At 52.2% G+C, this 18998-nt stretch overlaps 2 protein-coding genes across 3 annotated transcripts; one reads left to right on the forward strand and one right to left on the reverse strand.

Moving 5' to 3' along the window:
- Nucleotides 292–8168, reverse strand: C5H22orf23 (chromosome 5 C22orf23 homolog). 2 transcript variants are annotated; one of them, XM_005681063.3, is made up of 7 exons: nucleotides 7997–8168; nucleotides 7585–7696; nucleotides 6304–6366; nucleotides 2662–2844; nucleotides 1353–1484; nucleotides 1030–1130; nucleotides 292–900 (listed from the first exon to the last, which is right to left on the reverse strand). In XM_005681063.3, exons 2-7 carry the CDS (start codon nucleotides 7685–7687, stop codon nucleotides 829–831), a joined length of 654 nt encoding a protein of 217 aa, XP_005681120.1. In that variant the 5' UTR covers nucleotides 7688–7696; nucleotides 7997–8168; the 3' UTR covers nucleotides 292–828. The 2 variants fall into 2 exon arrangements, with proteins under 2 accessions (XP_005681120.1, XP_017904233.1); XM_018048744.1 differs by lacking the exon at nucleotides 6304–6366 and having other exon boundaries at nucleotides 7997–8150.
- On the forward strand, nucleotides 8237–16962 carry POLR2F (RNA polymerase II subunit F). Its single transcript, XM_005681064.3, has 5 exons — nucleotides 8237–8372; nucleotides 8841–8910; nucleotides 11658–11788; nucleotides 16184–16255; nucleotides 16772–16962. Exons 1-5 carry the CDS (start codon nucleotides 8353–8355, stop codon nucleotides 16860–16862), a joined length of 384 nt encoding a protein of 127 aa, XP_005681121.2. The 5' UTR covers nucleotides 8237–8352; the 3' UTR covers nucleotides 16863–16962.

Raw genomic sequence — 18998 nt, forward strand, 5'->3', positions numbered from 1 at the left:
AAAGCTAACTTGGAATCCCGAGGAGGCCACTTGCTGGTTGAATGCCTCTGGTTGGAGTCTCTGGGTGAGTCCTGGTTTTCAGCAGGGCTGATGAACCATTGCGGGTGTTTACGGAGGGAATCAGCCAGGAGCCACACCGGTGCCTAGCAGAGCACCCGCCCATGGGCTGCTCCGGGAGCCTTGGTTCCATTTTTACTGGAAAAAAACAGCTAGAAACCAACTGGGCTTGAAAAATTCTAACTCCTCGAACAAATAAGCCTTATCCCTCTGAAAACAAAATGGTGTGTGTAATGACCTACGGCAAATGTGTTTTATTAGCCAGTTAATCATAGTGGTTAAATATTTGTCCAAGGCTGTAAGAAGTCAAGTAGGTCCTGAGACGGGTAGGAAGAAAGGAATCATATTCATTACTAAGTTCAGAAAACCTAATTTGCGGGACACAGGGACAACACAGTGGGCGAGGTGTTGGGAAGAGGCCCTGGTGGACACCCTTAGACACACACCCAAGATGGTTAAGACCTGGACTTGGTTTCACTGTGTATGCGTGCACATGTGTGCCTGTCTGTATGTGGGTGTCTGGATCTGTGACTGGTCTCAGAGGCCCAGCTGACCCCAGATCCCTGGGCAGCGTCTGGAGGAGAATCAGCTCACTTTCTGAGATGTGGTCCATTTTCTAGGGTGCTGTGTCCAGGGTACCGTAGGTGGAGGCAGTGCTATACAACCGTTTCCATGGCTGAAGGGCAGGGTGGGTGGGCTGACCTGGGGGTGACCCTGCTCGGCGAGGGGGTGGGCTCCCCGGCCCTCCAGGGGGTGGAGCACAGGTGGTGATTAAGTGGTGGCAAGAGCCTTCCTAAGGTCCTCACTCCTCCTGTGGTCAATGTCTTCCATTTCCTGTAGTTTCTGCAAAGGGCATTGGGGAAAGCTGGGTGTCAGGGCAGATGTGAGGCTAGAGCGGGACCCCCCGAAACGGCCCCAGTGGACCTTCACTTCGGCTCACGTCCCATCCGCCTTCCCTGGTGCTTCTCCTACCTGGGAGATTTCAGTAAGGATGATCCCGCGGTACTGTCTGCCCTGCCCCAGGGCCTCCATGTCAGCCAGGAATTCTTTCCTCTCCTGAATTTCTTTCACCACTGCACAGGGAAAGGGCCGTCTGTGTACAGGGCAGCAGGGGACCCCGCGCTCCTGGCAGGGGTGGTGGGGCGGCAGGTTGCCTCCCGGGAACGGGAAGCAGTTCTGTGGTCCGTTTCTCACTCGATGGCCCTCAGGCATTCCCCCCTTCCCCTGCTCCCAGGACCCTTCCACACACACTCCGCCTTCCCCTCCCCAGCATAACTGGCCCCTCAGGGGCTCACATTCTTCAAAGCGGTCCAACTTAGGGGCTGGGTCCTCTTGTCGCACAGGATGGGGCTTTCTTTTCCGTTCCTCCGGCTCCTTCCCGGTGGCAAAGATATTCTGGAGTCTTCGCTTCTCCTTCTCCAGATCCCCTGTCGGGCCCAGACAAGGCTTAGTTAAGGTGGGCGGGGCACCCTCAATTCCTGGAGCATGCTTGCTCCAGGGGGCCTGGGAACCTGGTAGGGCTTGTGCAAACCCAGCACCTCCTACCCTGGGCCGCTTTTGCGCTGGTCAAGTCACAGTAGGCCAGAAGGTGTTGAAAGAACCCGGAAGAGAGTGTCATCAAAGTCCACACACTGGGCTTCCCCGGTGGCTCAGTGGTAAATGTGGTGGTTTAGTTGCTAAGTCGTGTCCGACTCTTGGCGACCCCATGGACTGTAGCCGGCCAGGCTCCTCTGTCCATGGGATTTTTCAGGCAAGAATACTGGAGTGGATTGCCATTTCCTTCTCCAGGGGATCTTCCTGACCCAGGAATCGAACCCGGGTCTCCTGCATTGCAAGCAGATTCTTACATGCAGGAGCCATGGGGTTCGATCCCTGATCTGGGAAGCTCCCACGTGCCACGGAGCAACTAAGCCCATGCCCACAACTACTGAGCCCGTGCTTCAGAGCCTGGGAGCCGCAACTCCTGAAGCCCAGGTGCTCCTCAAGAAAAGCCGCCGCAACGAGAAGCCTGCCCGCTGCTGTAGAGACTAGCTGCTGCTTGCTCAACTAGAGAAAAGCCAGCACGAAGACCCAGCAGGGCCAAAAATAAATAAATAAAATTTTTTTAAAAAAATGCACAGACTGCCCGGGTGCAGGGCAAGGCTAAGGAAACTCAATGACTGTGTAGTATAGCCTGGATGGGGAGGCTGTGTGGAGGGGCCAAGAGTCACGTGCCAAGTGGAAAGTGGGGGGATGTAATGGCTCTCTGAAACAGGCTGGGCACAGAGGAACCCGGGCTTCCAGGCACCATATGAGTTTGAGAGAGCAAGAGCTGTGATACCTGACCTCCAAACATTCATCAGAGTTGGGGGTGGTGGGGGGGGAACCAGTTAACTGTTAAAGAGAATTCTGGGAAAATGTATAAAAAGTAACCAGCTAACTGGTTTCCCACGCACCCTGAATGCCTCCAAGCTAACATGTGCTGAGGCTCGAGAGCACTGGTATAAATGGCCTGAAAATCTGATTAGCTGCCTACTCAGCACCCTGTGGGCTGTTTGTCTCCCTGCCCTCCTTAACCCGCCTCGGAGAATAGAAGAGGGGCTGTGGTCGAGGCTCCTTACTCACGGGTGGCTTGAGGCTTGAACTGCTCCCGGCTGTAGGCCCCGTTGGCTTGGCATCTCCTGGCAGGCCGGAGGTGGGACCGGGCTGCCAGGATGGGAGGCAGGTAGATGGCTGAGCTTGGCTGCTTGGAAGGCAAGACCCTCTGGCTGGAAGTTGGGTTGCACTGCAGGGGGAGAGTGTCTCCTCCTAGGGAGGGAAGGGTCAGGGTCAGGGGGCCCACCTAAGTGGTCCCTACCTGTTAAGTCAAACGGTATGGAAGAGTCTTCCCTTCTCCCCTCCACACCCTCCCCTCTACAATGAGCCGTGGTAACAATGTGGTGGTCTCAGCTGCTTCTTTTCGATGCTTACCTAAACATGTTCAAAGATATATGGGCATCTATAAGATTCCTTTTTCAAAGATTGGATCACACTGCATTCCATTCAGTAATAGACTAACAATCTTCCATGGGTTCGCAGAGTCAGACACAACTGAGTGACTGAACTGAGCTAACAATCTACCATGAACATCTTTCCAGATCACTCCATTTATCTATAACGTCTTTATATTTTCGGCCGTGCCACGTGGATCTTAGCTCCCTGACCAGGGATTGAAACTGCGCCCTCGGCAGTGAAAGCTCGGAGTCCTGACCACTGGGCCATCAGGGAATGCCCCCCAACCGCTGTTTTGATTTGGCTCCTGTCTACCTCCCGTACCGTTCCAGCCTTCTCTGTCCTCACCCAGCAGGTAGTATTGAGCATGTACTCTGAGCCAGGCCCGGGACTCTGGGGGTAAAGTGGTCAGACAAAGCCCTGCCCTCACAGTACTTAATCTGGGGTTTAGATGAAGAGAACAGCAGTGATGTTGACAGCAGAGCACCAGTGCCAATACAGGGATGGGCCACAGGGTGTGTTAGGGCGGGATTCACGGTTATAAATGGGGTAGCCCGGGAAGGCCTCACGGACATGATGGCATTTGAGAAAGGATCCATAAGCGGTAAGAGGCCAGCCAAGGTGATATTTTAGGGAAGAGCATTCTAGACAGGATGGCTCAAGTGAAGGTCCTGAGGTGGGAATGTGCCCAGAGCATCTGAGAACAGACAGCAGGCTAGGGTGCTGGGAATGGACTGAACCAGGGGTGGGGTGGAGTGGGAGTACAGGTCAGAGGTCAGGGAGGGCAAGAGACGGACTGGGCCTCATAGGCCTCTGGAAAGACTGGCTTTTACTGTGTGTGAGGTGGGAAGCCATCGAGGGTTCTGAGCCTAGGAGTCAGCCCTTTAGCTGCCATTGAAAATACATTGTTGGGAATTTCCTGGTGGTCCCTGCTTCCACTGCAGGGACCACAGGTTTGATACCTGGGCTGGGAACTAAGATCCCTCAAGATGCGCAAGTGAAAAAAACAAAAAAAAACCCATAAAAATAGAAAATACAGAGTTGGAGGTCAAGAGCTTCCCAGGTGGTGCTAGTGGTAAAGAACCTGCCTGCCAATTCAGGAGACATAAATGATGTGGGTTCGATCCCTGAGTTGGGAAGATCCCCCGGAGGAGAGCATGGCTACCCACTCCAGTGTTCTTGCCTGGAGAATCCCATGGACAGAGGAGCCTGGTGGGCTATAGTCCATGGTGTCACAAAAAGTCAGACACAATTGAAGCCACTGAGCACGCACGGGGGTCATGGGCAGAGGTAGTCACAGTCAGGATATGGTTTGAAGGTCAAGCAGACAGGACTGCTGGTGGGTTGGATGTGGGGTCTAGGAGAAAGGGGAAGAGGGGACAGGATGACTCTGATGTGTCTGCCTGGAAGAACCAGAAGAATGGAGCAGCCATTGTTTCCCGCTGCCTTTCCTTTCTCGTGCCCTCTATCTAGGGCCAGCCACAGTTTTTCTCTCTCCTTTGAAGAGATGCTATGCTTCCTCTTACTGTGTCTGCTATTTCTACTTGTCCAGTGCCAAATGCCACCTTTTCTTTTGGCTCAGTCTCAGCAAATAATTAGAGCCCCAGCAATTCTGGGAGTTCAGGTGAAGGAGAGGAATTTGTGGCTTGCAAAAGAATTTAAGCCTCAAAGAAGCAGGACTTGGTTAAGAAGAGAGTAGAGAGGGGAATCTGGGAGAAGAAAGTAGACTCAACACCAATGCTTGGAGGCAATATTTTAAAAAGAAAACATCTAAGGAGAAAAAAAAACTGGCAAACTGTGACTTGTGTTGACCTAATCACTAATCCAATTAGTTTTTCAATAAATATTCAGCACCTCGGAGTCAAGGACTTCCCTGGTGGCTCAGATGGTAACGTGTCTGCCTACCAAGGCGGGAGACCCAGGTTCAATCCCTGGGTCGGGAAGATCTCCTGAAGAAGGAAATGGCAACCCACTCCAGTATTCTTACCTGGAAAATCCCATGGACGGAGGAGCCTGATAGGCTACAGTCCATGGGGTCGCAAAGAGTTGGACACGACTGAGCAGCTTCACTTTCTCTTGGAGTCAAGGTACAATGGTGAACAAGGCAGGCTCAATCCTTGGTCTCCTGGTGTTTACTTTTAATGGAATTTCTAGCACATTCTCTTTATGGTCATGTTGTAAGGAAGGAAGGGTTAGTTGCTCAGTCATGTCTGACTCTATGCGACCCATGGACTATAGCCTGCCAGGCTCCTCTGTCCATGGGATTCTCCAGGCAAGAATATTGGAATGGGTTGCCATTCCCTTCTCCAGGGGATCTGTAAGGGACATCAGATGATTAGCAGATGACTTGAGTTTGGAAATTGAGTTATGTGACTCAGCTGTGTTGTGGTGTTAGGCTCTGGCAGCCTGAGTTGTCCTTGTCCACAAAAAGGAAGGAGCTCTGACTTCTGAACTGACCTGATGGAGCCTCCCTCCCCCAGCCAGTGCTGGGCAGTCAGTATTCGTCTCCCTGACTCTCCCATTCCAGTTTCTGTGGTTGACCAGATGCCTCCTGATAGATACCTTCTTTCTTGAAAGAAGGCAATAGCTATTGGTAGATTTGCGTGAAACCTGGCAGGCTTGAACCTTCTGGTATCCTCTTAAAGGTAACTTTACAGATCTCTGTTCTGATCCCCTAAAAGCTGATTCAGTTAAATCTCAGAAAGCAAAGTTGTTCTCAAGATCTTAGAGGGCACCTTGTTACATTCAGGTTTTTTTTTTTCCTTAAAAATAAATAATACAGTGTGTGGTCAGAGGTGAAAGATGGAAAGGTTTTGCATAGTTTTCCTAAGTTGGAAGCCTGCCAGTAATCGTGTTTCTGCCAGCTAAGCTAGAATGAATAAAACTATGCATAAGACACACACAGGCCTCTCGTCTGGAGAGCTCGTATGTTATGTGTGTAAGAGGGTGGGAGAGATTGCGGACTTGACAGCATTCAGACTGTCTGACTGGGCAGGAAGTCCCAAATGGGCTGATGCCCTGTTGGGAAGGCTGGCTAGAGCTGGACTGTGGGAGAGGCTCATGGGCTGGGACCCATGTCTTGTGAAGAAGCAAAGACCAAGACCCTGCAAGGTCAATTCCCCAAGAGCAAGGGTCAGAAATACTATTCAAATTTTGTTTGTGTGTGTGTGTGTGTGTGTGTTTAAAATTAGGTCCCCTACTCCTCAACATGGAGAGAGCATTAAAATGTGACCCAGAATTCCTCTCCCCGGGAAGCCTCTGTGGTCAGCCTCTTACGTTTCATGGTGTCCATGATGTGGCGCTGTTGGAAGTTAGTCAGTTTGGATTCCTTCATCATCACTGCAAAACAAAGCACCTTGGTGAGGCTTCCTGGGCTGCAAGCAGACGCCTCATCTCACCCCACTGAAACTTAATACTGTATCGCCTCCTGCTCCCATTCTGGGTGCCTGCGTACTTGGCTTGTGGGATTTGAGTTCCTTGAACAGGGATTGAACCTGGGCCTCCCAGCACTGAAAATACTGAGCCCTAACCACTGGACCACAAGGGAATTCCCTTCCTTTTCTTCCTTTTTTTCCCCCTATACCACTCATCACCATCTAAGTTCTATATACCTTATTTATTATTTGTTACTTTCCTCCTAGAATATTAGCTCCAAGGGAACAATAATTTTTGCTTATTTCTTTTCTTTACCACTGTGTTTTCAGCACCCGGGATAATGTCTAAAGCACACAGTGGGCTTTAAAACTATTTTTGTTGAGTGAATGAAACAGTGAACGAACAAGTATTCATTGAGCACGTGCCAGGGGCTGGAGCTACAAATGTGAGCCAAAACAGGCATCATGCCCTTATGGCGTTCATGAACTGAATGTTAATTCAATGTTAATTCAACGGAACACACTAGGTATCTGAGTACAGGTTGCACTAAGCCCAGTGAAGGAAAAGGTATTTGGTAGTGTGCAGACTATTAGGAGAAGGCAATGGCAACCCACTCCAGTACTCTTGCCTGGAGAATCCCATGGGCAGAGGAGCCTGTTGGGCTGCTGCTGCCCATGGGGTCCCTAAAAGTTGGACACGACTGAGCGACTTCACTTTCACTTTTCACTTTCATGCACTGGAGAAGGAAATGGCAACCCACTCTAGTGTTCTTGCCTGGAGAATCCCAGGGACAGAGGAGCCTGTTGGGCTGCTGTCTATGGGGTCACACAGAGTTGGACACGACTGACGCGACTTAGCGGTAGCAGTAGCATCAGTGTGCAGACGCATAACAGTTGGTTCCACTGCGGTGATGATGGGTGGAGAGGAAATAAGTCTTCCCTGGGGAAACTGAAAGTGTGATCTAAGGGGTTCATGGGAGTTAACCACTCTGAAATTCTTAGTTCTTTGACTTTGGGTCACTTCCATGTTGTAGGACCTGGACGCCTGAAACCTTTCTGAACTCCAGGCTTCTTATCTGTAAACTGAAAATACAATTACTAAGCCATAAGTCAAGTAGGGGAGAACTGAGAAACAGAGGGTAACTGTGACCACTGCTCTTCTTGTGCCCTTTAATGCACTGACCTCTGAGCAGCTCGCAGGTCCCTGGGGTGTAAGTGGTCGGCTTGGGACAGCGCCAGAACCCTGTTCCTTTGGTCACCGTTTCCACCCTCTCCTGGGAAGCCATGGGAGGGCTCTGAAGAGGGAAAAATCCAATGAAACATTCCCGGTCTCCCAGATCCAATCTCTTCTCACACCCTCAACACCACCCAAAGTTTGGGAGCGGGTGTCGGGTCTCAAGAGATCGTGATGCCGCCTGTCAACATCGCGACAGTGCCCGATCCTCCCACCTCGAACAGATCCACTGGCAGATATATACACGCGAACAGAGACCTCATCCTGACCTGGCGCCTGTGGCAGGGAAGCCCCCTCGGGAGGAAAGGGGAGTGAGGGTAGCCGTGCCCGTTGTGTGATACGCCCAAACGGGAAACCTCACCCTAAAGTAAGACCCCGGCTGGGTGGCCTCTCTCCCCACAGAGAGCGGCGGCTGGGCTCCGGAGATCGTAACCAAGGCTCTGAAGCAGCAGCCGCGCCTGGTCCCTCCCAGAAATACTTTTGAGATCTCAGCCACTAGAGCTTGCAGCGAGCGCGGCTCCGGCTACCATGGTAACGAAGACAAACTGCTCCGCGCATGTACCTATTTCTCGCCCCGCCTGCCTCCCGGAAGTGATTACCGCTAGGTCACGGCGCAGGCGCCGAGTACTCTTGGCATCGCGCGAGGCGGAGGTATTCTGTTCGCCGGTCTCCGCGCGGGTTTGTGTCGCGGAACCCGGTGGCTGCTGCGCGGGCGTCATGTCAGACAACGAGGACAAGTGAGTGAGGGGGCGAAGTGACTTTTTCGAAGACTCAGAAGGGGCGGATGAAGCGGGAGCCAGGATCGAAGGAAGTTGAGCCAGAGGTTTAGGACTGGGGGTGGTGAGGGGTCCGCAGAGCCGGAGAAGGGAAAGGCTGGGAACTGGAAGCATAGACCCGGCCAGAGGCTGGGCGCGGAAAAGGCTCCGACTCGAGGATCCAGAGAGGATCAGTGAAAAAGTATCTTTCAGCAAACTTCCACTGAGTCGGGCTCTATGTCTGTACCAAATGTTGATTCAGCTGGGGTCTCTTTCTAGAAGAGGCCCATAGTTAAGATGAGGACATCAGATGACTGATTTATTGAATGATTCACTGGTTAGGTGGATATTTATTGAGAGCCTCCTACGTATCACGGGAGACTCAGATTTCTGCCCACTTTGATTCTAGTAAGTGATGCTCTAACTAACGGGCTTCTTACACTTGTTCAGTTTTGATGGAGACGACTTTGATGACGTGGAGGAGGATGAAGGGCTCGATGACTTGGAGAATGCCGAGGAGGTCAGTACTGAGCCTTGGGCTCCCCTCTCTGCAGCCCAAGCTGCCAGATAGCCCGGCCAGTGATGGCCGACTGCATGCCTCTGTCTCCCGTTTGTGGTCAGGGTACTGCCAGTTAGAAAGGGGAGATCTAGCCCTGGGTAGTGGAGGAGTCCTACAGGGTTGGCCCAAAGGCTTTTGTCCTCTTGGACCACAGAGCATGACTTCTGGGGCAGTTAGTTTACTCAGTTGAAATAGTCCCTTCATTCATTGTGCAGACATGTGGTGAATGTTAATTATGTACCAGGAGCTCAGCAGGGTGGGGCTAAATAAAGAGCAAGGGGGAGAGTGACCTGGGATAAGGCTGGAGAGGTGAGGGCCAAGATCAGCCAAGATTTTGTAGCCTAGGGGTAGCGGGAAGCTGCTGATAAGTTTTGGGGATCTGGGGAGTGGCATGATCCAGTGAGGAATGAGTTGGGTGAACCAAGAGTCAAAGAGAGCCCAATTAGAGCGCAATCCAGGTGACATCTGTAGCTTGCACTTGGGTGCTGGTAGTGTTTGTGATGAGAAAACAGATGAGAGATTTTGGTGGATTGGATGTGGGGCTGAGAAAGTGGGAGATGACGGGAATGACTCCCATGTCGCTAGCTTGAGCAGCTTGGTGGATGAGTTACTGGCGTCATAGATAAAATAGGGTCTTCTGTGCTGTGTGACTGGTGGAGGAAGAAGTGCTTTATGTCTTCTGGAGCGAGGGATCCTTTGATTTTTTTTAGATTGGTAAGGTGAAGGCCCTTTTTTGTGTGGGTTTTCCTGTCTGCCTAACACTCTGAGGTTATCTGTTCACTGAGTCAGAAGCCTTCTTCTCGGTTCTTCTGATGCCTTTCCATCTCTCTCCTCTTGATTCTGCCTCCTCCATGTAGTTCAGTCCTGTTCCCGTTTCTCTATTCCTAGTGCCTCAGCCTGGTTTAGATCTTTATTGGTTTTCATCCGTATTACTGCAGAAACTTGTTACCGGTTTTCCTGCCTTGAGTCTGCTGTTGGCCTTTCTGCTGGCAGAGTCGACTTTTTCTCCTACCCACATGATTGGTTACTATTGGTCTTGCTCAGTGTTCTCTCTGCTTCAGCCCTTAGCCTCTACAGAACATTCGTAACAGAGTATCCAGAGTGATCCTTTTAAATCTTCAGTCACTCTGTCTCTCCTCTGCTCAGAACCTGCGTCTGGTCCCTTCTCATCTCATTCCGAATAAAAGCCAAGAACATGCACAAGGTCCTCCGTGATCCGACCGCCTGCTCCCTCTGTGCCCGTATCTCTTCTTGGTATCGCTGTCATGCCAGGGAAGTTCCAGGTCAGGACCTTTGACCGTGCTGTTCCCTCTTCCTTTTCCCTTAGTTATGCACACAACCTGCTCCTCAGCCTCCTTCAGGTCTGTGTTACATGTCACCTCAATGAGGCCTTCCCTGACCATTCTGTTTCAAATCACTGCATTTGCTCCTTCCTCCAACATCACCACTCGGACTCTCCCTGTCTTTTCTCTCTGTTTTTATACTGCACATTCTACTACTAATTTTATTATCGTTCATCTCACTGTATTCCTGGGTTGGAAGATCCACTGGAGAAGGGATAGGCTACCCACTCCAGTGTTCTTGGGCTTCCCTGGTGGCTCAGCTGGTAAAGAATCCACCTGCAACGCAGGAGACCTGCCTGGGTTTGATCCCTGGGTTGGGAAGATCCGCTGGAGAACGGAATGGCTGCCCACTCCAGTATTCTGGCCTGGAGAATTCCATGAACTGTATAGTCCGTGGGGTCACAAGGAGTCGTACAGGACTGAGTGACTTTCACTTTCACTGTATTATAATGTAAAGCTGTATGGGAGAAAGAACTTTCATCTGTCTTACTGCTCTGTGTCAAGCACTTAGGATGCTATCTGACAAAGAGTAAGCACTCAGTAAATATTTGTCGGCTTAATTTTACGTTACAGAATTTATTCTCCTGTCTGCCCTGTGTGCGCCTTTTGGGCTTATCACACCCCATGATTAGGCACCAGGCTGAGTGCACTCTCTTCCCTCCTGTGTCTTTGCACATATGCAGTTCAGCCTGCCTGGAATGCCCTTTCTTTCTTTCCTTGTTAGCTTGGCAGCTCGTACTCATCCTTGGAGACTAGCCCAAGTCTCATCTCTGGACTGTATTCCTAACCCCCAGGATGAGGTAGATGCCCCTCGCTTTCTCGTGGAGTTTGTGGCACACTGCCACGCTTTCATAGCACTTGATGTTTTGTTTACTCTTGCCTTTTCGCTGGACTGTGAATTCTTGGCGAGCAGAGACTCCGTCTCAGCACCTTTATCATGTCTGGCACATGACAGATGCTTAATAAGTGGTTATTAAATATATACATGTGTAAAGATGGGGTGCTTCTTCCTCTTCCTGGTTTGGGTGAGGTTGTCTGTGCTCAAGGACTTCTTTGTATGGGACCAACTCTCTCCGCTGGATGAGGCGGCTGGCTTTGGACTCCTGATCACGATTCCTCTTTCACTAGCTCTGAGACTTTGGCCACGTTGGCTAACTGTCCAGCCCTTTAAAATGAGCATTGTAATCCCCACTTGATAAGGTTTTTGTGAGGATTAGGTGAGGTGTTAATAAGGCAGTTGCGTGGTCACTGGCGCGTAACAAGCAGCAGCGTGGAGGCACTCACAGTCACTGTTGTCGTTGTCCTGCCCCTCACCCCCAGTGATGCAGCCTGAGATTTTCCCCTCTTTTCTGCCTTTGTGTCCAGGAGGGCCAGGAGAACGTTGAGATTCTCCCTTCTGGAGAGCGACCGCAGGCCAACCAGAAACGAATCACCACACCATATATGACCAAGTATGAGCGAGCCCGTGTGCTGGGCACCCGAGCTCTTCAGATTGCGTGAGTATGAGCCCCCTCACCATCGTGTCCTTTGATCAGGCCACAGAGAGCCTCCGAGCTGTTGATAATGGCCCGGCCTGGCAGCACACCCGTCCCTTTCTCACAGGCTGAACAGAGGCGGCGCCATCCCCATGTGCCAGGCGCTGTGCTAGACCCCTGTTCTCGGGGAGATTGTTGGGGGAATAGGACATAAACAGCAGAGAGTAACCGTGAGTGTACAGAGCATGATGACCGCCCATCAGGTGGGGAAGTGAAAATGAACGCAATAAGATCAGACCTAGACCCTTGTGGGCTGGGTAGTTGGGGTGCCGCCACAGCTCCCGCTGGGCTTAAGGTGGTTCTTGAGTAGACTGGGGCCAGCCCAGGGGAGTGAGAGAGCCCTCCACGTTGAGGCTGCACTAGGAATGTGGAAGCACAGAGCAGTGGTCGGGGGTGTGGGGGGTTGAAATTAGCAACCCTTCCTTTCTCTCCCAAGTTGGGAACTTGTTGAAGAACAACATGATTTGGGAGCCAGCCAGTAGCCAAGTCAGGTCAGGTCAAAATGTGCGGTGCTCACATGTCCACCCATCAGCCACAGGCATTGCAGGGGTCGGAGGCCGTGTCTGCAGGGGCATGGGCCTCGTGCAGAACAGATCAAAAGCAGCCCCCTGAGGGCAGGTGGCTTTGAGGAAGCAAGGGCTCTTGAAGAGGCTGGGCCACAGCTGCTGGCTTTCCCTGCCAGGCTCCCCTGTCAGATGAGCTCCTCCTCTGTTCTGGCGAGAGTTAAGTGGGAGGACACAGAGGGCAGGCGTGTTACTGTTGCTCTCATGGCAGGTCCTGCCCAGGGAAACAGGAGGCTGCGGAAAGGAGCCCTATCTCAGACTTCTTACCAGCTGCTGGGCGAAATGGTGGACACCTGGAGGAGGGGTGCTTCGAGAAGAGAGGAGTGGGAAACAGGCTTGAAAGAAAAGCTGGGGTCAGAGTTGTGGGGCGATAAATATGCTAGGGGAGTGGTGATGCTCAATCTGTGTGCTCCCTGCCCAAAGTTTTCAAACAGTGTTGGACTTTATCTGTGGAGTGAAGGTGACCACTCGGTGGAGTGTCTTATTGGGGCGGGAAACTGTTGTTCTTCACTCACTTGGCAGCAGGAGGCCTCCTGCCAGCCTGGTTGCACCCCTTGCTGGTCTGGGTGAGTTGAGAGCCGCACCCCGTATGATGATTTCAGTGTTGCTGGGGTCAGGATCCTCTAGGCCTGCACCACAGGTATGGTCACTGCTGCCTACATTTGGCCATTTAAATTAAGTAAAACTGGATAGGAGTTCACTGGAGAAGGAAATGGCAACCCACTCCAGTGTTCTTGCCTGGAGAAACCCAGGAATGGGGGAGCCTGGTGGGCTGCCGTCTATGGGGTCGCACAGAGTCAGACACGACTGAAGCGACTTAGCAACAGCAGCAGATAGGAGTTCAGTGTTTCTGTCTCCTTAGTCACATTTCACGTGCCCAGTAGCCTCTGTGGCTACCGTGATAGGTAGCACAGATAGAGGACATTTCCATCCTTGTAGAGTGCTAGAGGGGTGGTATTCATGTCTGCTGAACGCCACCCAGCAGGAAGAATAATTCATAATCTGTTTTTTAAACAGATAAAGTGTATGCAAGTTAAAGTCTTTCAGCACCAAATAAGATATTGTGCTCATGCCTTTTGGAGGTGTAAAGAGGATTAAAGACACAATTCCCTAGTCCTCTAGATGTTTACTGTCTAGTAGGGAACGGGAGCCCGTTCTAAATACTCAGAACCCAAGGCAGACGAGGCTGATGCTTTACAAGAGAAACAAAAGGAGAGAAGAGAATAAAGCGACGTGGTTTTGAAGGTCTCCTAGGTGCCAGAAATAGCACTAGGAAAATGAAGGCAGACATGTGTGGATTGTGGTGGAGGAATGGTAAGCGCTTGGGGCACAAGACTGGAAAAGATGCTACTGGTCCCTTGAGTGACAAGTTTAGAAGATGGGCATGCGTTGGGTGGACAGTCGAGCAGGCATTCCAAACAAGGCCCAGGGTCCTGCCTTCCTTTGGAGGTTAAGACTCTTGTCCAACCCTTTGGGGCTGTAACACTCCTTCAGATTAAGAGCTCAGAGGCTGTCTGGTGGTTTCCCAGCTGCTGTAAGCCCTTGGACAGTCAGGGCTGGATCTTGTCTTGAGTTATGGGCCTGCAATCCTGCACTTAGTAAGTGTTAGTTGTTCAGTCGTGCCCGACTCTTTGCGACCCCATGGACTGGGGCCCACCAGGCTCCTGTGTCCATGAGATTTTCCAGGCAAGGATACTGGAGTGGGTTGCCATTTCCTTCACCAGGGGATCTTCCCAACCCAGGGATCGAACCCGGGTCTCCTGAACTGCAGGCAGATTCTTTACCAACTGAGCTACATGGGAAGCCTGTGCTTAGTAGTAGAAGCTGAACAATGTTTTCTTGGGTATTTGTGGATGAAGTCTCACTCCAGCTCATTAGCCCCATCTGGTGGCTGAATGGTTGCAACTGTGCTGTGCTGTGCTCAGCCGCTGAGTCGTGGCTGACTCTTTGCGACCCCATGGCTGCTTCCCAAGGAAGGTTGCCACTTGGAAACCCTGGTGGAGACATTGAGGGCACACTCTCACATTTCCTGTGAATGTAGCAGGGCTGGATGAATGACTGCTCTTGAATTATTCATATCTTGAAAGAAATAAGGCATATGCATATCAGGGAAAGCAGTTTGCCACATTCTTAAACGTTGGGGGAAGTTTAAATAATTATTGAGAGAAGATATAGAGAAAGTTAAATACTTGGTTTCTGCCCCTGGGGAATTTTCAGGCTTTGGGGAGTAACAGACATCAGAATATTTAGCAATAAAATTAGTAGATCATTTAGTGTAAACTGGTGGCTCTCAGACTGGCTGGTTATCTGAATCACCAGGGGAGCTTTGCTAATGTAGGTTCTCAGGCTCCTTCACTAGAGAATCTGTTCAGCGGGTCTGGGGAAGGACCTGGGAACCTGTATTTTTAGCACGCTCTCCTATCAGGTTTGGGGTCCATTAGTGTAAACTTGAGTTGGAATCAATAAGGGTGACTTCGTAGAAGAGATGGGCCTGGAACTGGTTTGTCTGCTTTTAGACCCTCTGCTGTGGGCCAGGTGTTGCACTAGAATAGAACTTGGGGTCCTGGACCACCAGGTCTTGTTTGGAAAACTTCAAACGGGAAGTCGCAGTTTAGTGACAGTGGTGTTGAGAGAAGTGTGTGTAAAATGAGTCCGGGCCCTGAGGCTTCAGCACGTGCTTTCCAGGGTGGAGACATCTGAGCCTCTCTCAGGCCTGTAAGAAGAGGAAGCACTCGTGTGAGGATGCAGAAGGGAAACAACAGGGCCTGCATAAGAAGCTGCAGGGGTTTGATGCGGCTGGAATGTGGGGTGAATAGAGGCAGGGAGCATGAGAAAGTACTGCAGAGGTGAGCGGGGGCCAGAGGAGGTCTTGCCTGCCTGATGGCCATGGGGTATCAAGGAAGAGAGGTAAGCAGGGGAGAGCCTGACCACAGGCCTTGTGTAGGGGCTAGAGGAGCAGGACCACTGCAGGGGGTGTTGCCAAGACAGAGAAGGAAAACGAGGCGAGCTAGGCCCTGAGGCAGGGCTGGGGGTTGAGTAGAGTGGTCAGAGGGTGAGCTCTTGCACATGTGGGTCCTTTGTGTGGGAATATTCTGCTGTGGCCGTGGGCTCAGGAGTCTGTGACAGGCCCTGGGGAAGGTCCTTGGCCGGGGTAGTGGACGTGATGAATGTCACACGACCTAGTAATGAAAGCTCACGCTTGTCCCTTTCACAGTACCTGGTTTCAGTTTGTGGATCACCAGTTTTTTAATGGGAGGTGTTACAGAATAGTAGAGAGGAGTCTTCAGGGTTCAAATCTTGGTTCTACCACTCACTGGCTGTGTGACCTTGAGGAAATTACTGACCTCCCTGTGCCTCAGTTTCCTCCTCAGTAAAACGGAAGTAGCAGTAGTGCTTACTACAAATGAGACATCCACGTGGTGGGTGGAGAGCAGCTATGGCGCCTAGTGAGGCTTTGCTTGTAGCCAGTAGCGTTTTAGCATTATTGTTGTGTAGTCGTGGCAGGGCTTTTTGTCTTCATTTTCAAATGAGGATGCTGAGATTTGGAGAGAAATTCAGGGTCTTTCAGGCCCAGTTTAAGCCTAGTCTACTGGCTGCCACTCAAGTACCCTCACTGTCAGCAGCCCTGGACCGCTGCTCCGCACCTGCCGCTTTTGCGAGGTGCCCTTTCTTGGAGCCCTTTCTAGGTGAGCTCTGGGGCGCTGATCCGATCCTGTTTGTGAAACTGCCCAGCTTCATGCTGGGCCCTCTCCCTGTGTGTGTAATCTCCCCACACCTGTCCTTACACCTGCAGGATGTGCGCCCCTGTGATGGTGGAGCTGGAGGGGGAGACAGATCCTTTACTGATCGCCATGAAGGAGCTCAAGTAAGTCACCCAGATCCTGGTTTGTGGCTCCAGAGCCCTGGGGGCATCCCTCGGGTGCTCTGCTGCACGCCTTCCCGCACTTCCCTGCTGGGGACGTGTGGTCTTGTTCCTGTAGACCCTTAGTTTGGGAGTCAGCCCTTCACCGGGGAGGAGGGGACGGGCCAAGGGGGAGGGGAGGACACTGATGAGACATGGACCGTCCCTGTCTGTCCCATCGTCCCTTTTTCCTGCTGCAGTTGGCCTTACCAACATCCCTCTGCTTTCTGCCTCGCCCTTCGCTGTGGGATGGCAGGCCGTTTGTAGATTTTGGTCCCACACTCAGAGAAGCAGGAACTTTTTTTTTTGCTGAAATTCCTCACCTACAAAGTACATCCGTGGTCTCAAGAGGATGCTCCTTATGAAAAAAAAAAAGAGGATGCTCCTAAGGCTTCTCCTCCCTTGCCTTCTGCGCCTGCTGTCCCTCTGCTGCAGAGCCAGGGTCAGCACCCATGTACCTCGATCTCCCCCCGGTCACAGGGCCCGGAAGATCCCCATCATCATTCGCCGCTACCTGCCCGACGGGAGCTACGAAGACTGGGGCGTCGACGAGCTCATCATCACCGACTGAGCTGGAGTCAGCCTCTGGACTGGGCCTCCACCCGTGGCTCATCTCATAGTCTTTTTATAGTCTTTATACGTGTAAATAGTAAATTCTTCAACCTTTCAACCCCCTCTGCCTCCTGCTGCCTGTGAGGCCCACCTGCGTCTTCACTGTTACCATCCTGCTGCCTGGAGGCTGTGCGCATCCCAGTGGCCCTGGGACCATCAGCTCTTTAAGAAGCACCAGAGCCCTGACCCCCTGGGCTCCCCTGCGTGCCCCCCTCCGTCTCACAGTCCACCAGAGCAGAGGCTGCTGCAGGAGACACCTCGGCTGCCTTCCTAGCAGACAGACGCGCCTTTGTGCCCAGGGAGCTGGTTGCCACGGAAACCCCCAATTTCCTTTCCCGTGTGGACTGGCTGCAGGGGCTTCTCCCTTCTCAGGAGTATCACAGAGCAGGTCTCATCAAGCCACCCATTGTTCTCCTGAGGACCTGCCTCGAGCCTCTTATCGTGGGCTGGGATCCCCTTTCAGGAGCCAGTGCCCCCAGCAGGAAGCTTGGGGACGCAGTGATCTGCCCTCCCCGAGAGAGCCCCGCTGGGCAAGTCAGCAGCTGGAGCAAGGGCTGAACACCTGCCCATCCCAGCCACACTGCCCCTCCCATTCCCCACCTGTCAGACCACTCCCCATACACCAGTCTGTTCTCCACGACCCACCCGTCTGGTCTGCCACACCCATACTCTCTCCTTCCCCAGGCTCTGGAAGGTGTCCTTTCCCTTCTGTGCGGAGCCCCTGATCCCTCTAAGGATGGGTGCTAGGGTGATGGTGGGCAGGGCAGCAGGGCTTCTGGGTTCAAGGCGTGACGTTAAATCCAGTCGATCACACTGGTTCTTCCCTCCCTTGGGGTGCGGGGGCAGACAGCAAGGAGAGGGTGTATACTGACACCGATAGGCATGGGAAGGAAACCCATCTCTCTGAATATTCCAGCCTTGACCTTCAGTGTGCTGCCAGCCCTCGCTTCTAGGAAGAGGAAGAGCCAGGCCTGCCTGACCTCTGCAAGAGGTGAGGCCCCCGGGGTGGGTGCAGCCTGGACAGGGGGGAAGTGATGAGCATCCCCAGGAGTGGGAGGGGTGTTCGCTGCTCTGGAGAAGGGTTAATTCAGGGAGCAGTGGACTTCGCACCCCCTTCCACCCTCCTCCAAGCCTGTGGAATCCTTTAATCAAGTTGGGTGCTGAAATTTCAGCTCTGAAATGCCGCCTTTGTGCTGGCATCCAGGCGGCCGCCCCAGAGTGCGGGGGTCACTTTCTCGGCCCCGTTTCTCTAAATGGTCTCTTTGTTCCTGCTGGGCCGCTCAGTATCAGATGTGATTAAAGGGAGATGGGGCTGGGGTGGCAGAGGAGAGAGGGACTGGGGGAGGGAGGGGGTTAACCCTTAGGGGATAGGGTGCAGAGGAGATGGAGAAAGGGGTGTTTACCCTCCCACCTGCCCCCTCCATCCTGCTCCGCTTTCACGGAGTCAGGCCCTCGCTACTCAGCTGGCCTGGCCAGGGCACCATCTCCTCGACCCTGTCCAGATCCACCTGCCCCTTCTCTGTTGACTGCAGAGCCACTACTTGACTGAGGCCCGAGCTCATCACGAATCTCAGGTCTAAGGCATGAGCGTAAGCCAGGTCTTCTGACTTCTGCGGGCCATTCCCTCCCCTGTATCCCCAGTGACTCTCCATTCTCGTTGAGGTCATGCAGGTGGTGATTTCATCTTGATGTAGCCCCTCCCACCTGCCCTGCCCGCTCCACAGGCACAATCCCAGTGAGCACGGGAGCACATAGGAGACACTGGCCAGGCTAGAAATGGACTAATGTCCTGCTTCTCAACAGAGGGAAAGGGAGGTTGTAAGAAGTAGGAGCGCATAACTGACCCCCTAATGAAATTCTAGAATACGCTATTGCATATTTGAAAACACTCGGATAATAATAAAGATTCTGGAGCTAGCATAGGGTTTCTAAGAATATCACCAAGGGAACCGAATTTTCTATTTTCCAATGGTTACCGGCCTGGTAGGTTGGAGGAATGCCACAGATACAGGGAACCTTGATTTGAACAAGGCATTAGGCAGTCTGTATGGCTGTGATAGAGAAGCAGGTACTTCAAGGTGACAACTAGATTCAG

This window comes from Capra hircus, chromosome 5, assembly GCF_001704415.2.
Source record: "Capra hircus breed San Clemente chromosome 5, ASM170441v1, whole genome shotgun sequence".
NCBI classification, from domain to species: domain Eukaryota; kingdom Metazoa; phylum Chordata; class Mammalia; order Artiodactyla; family Bovidae; genus Capra; species Capra hircus.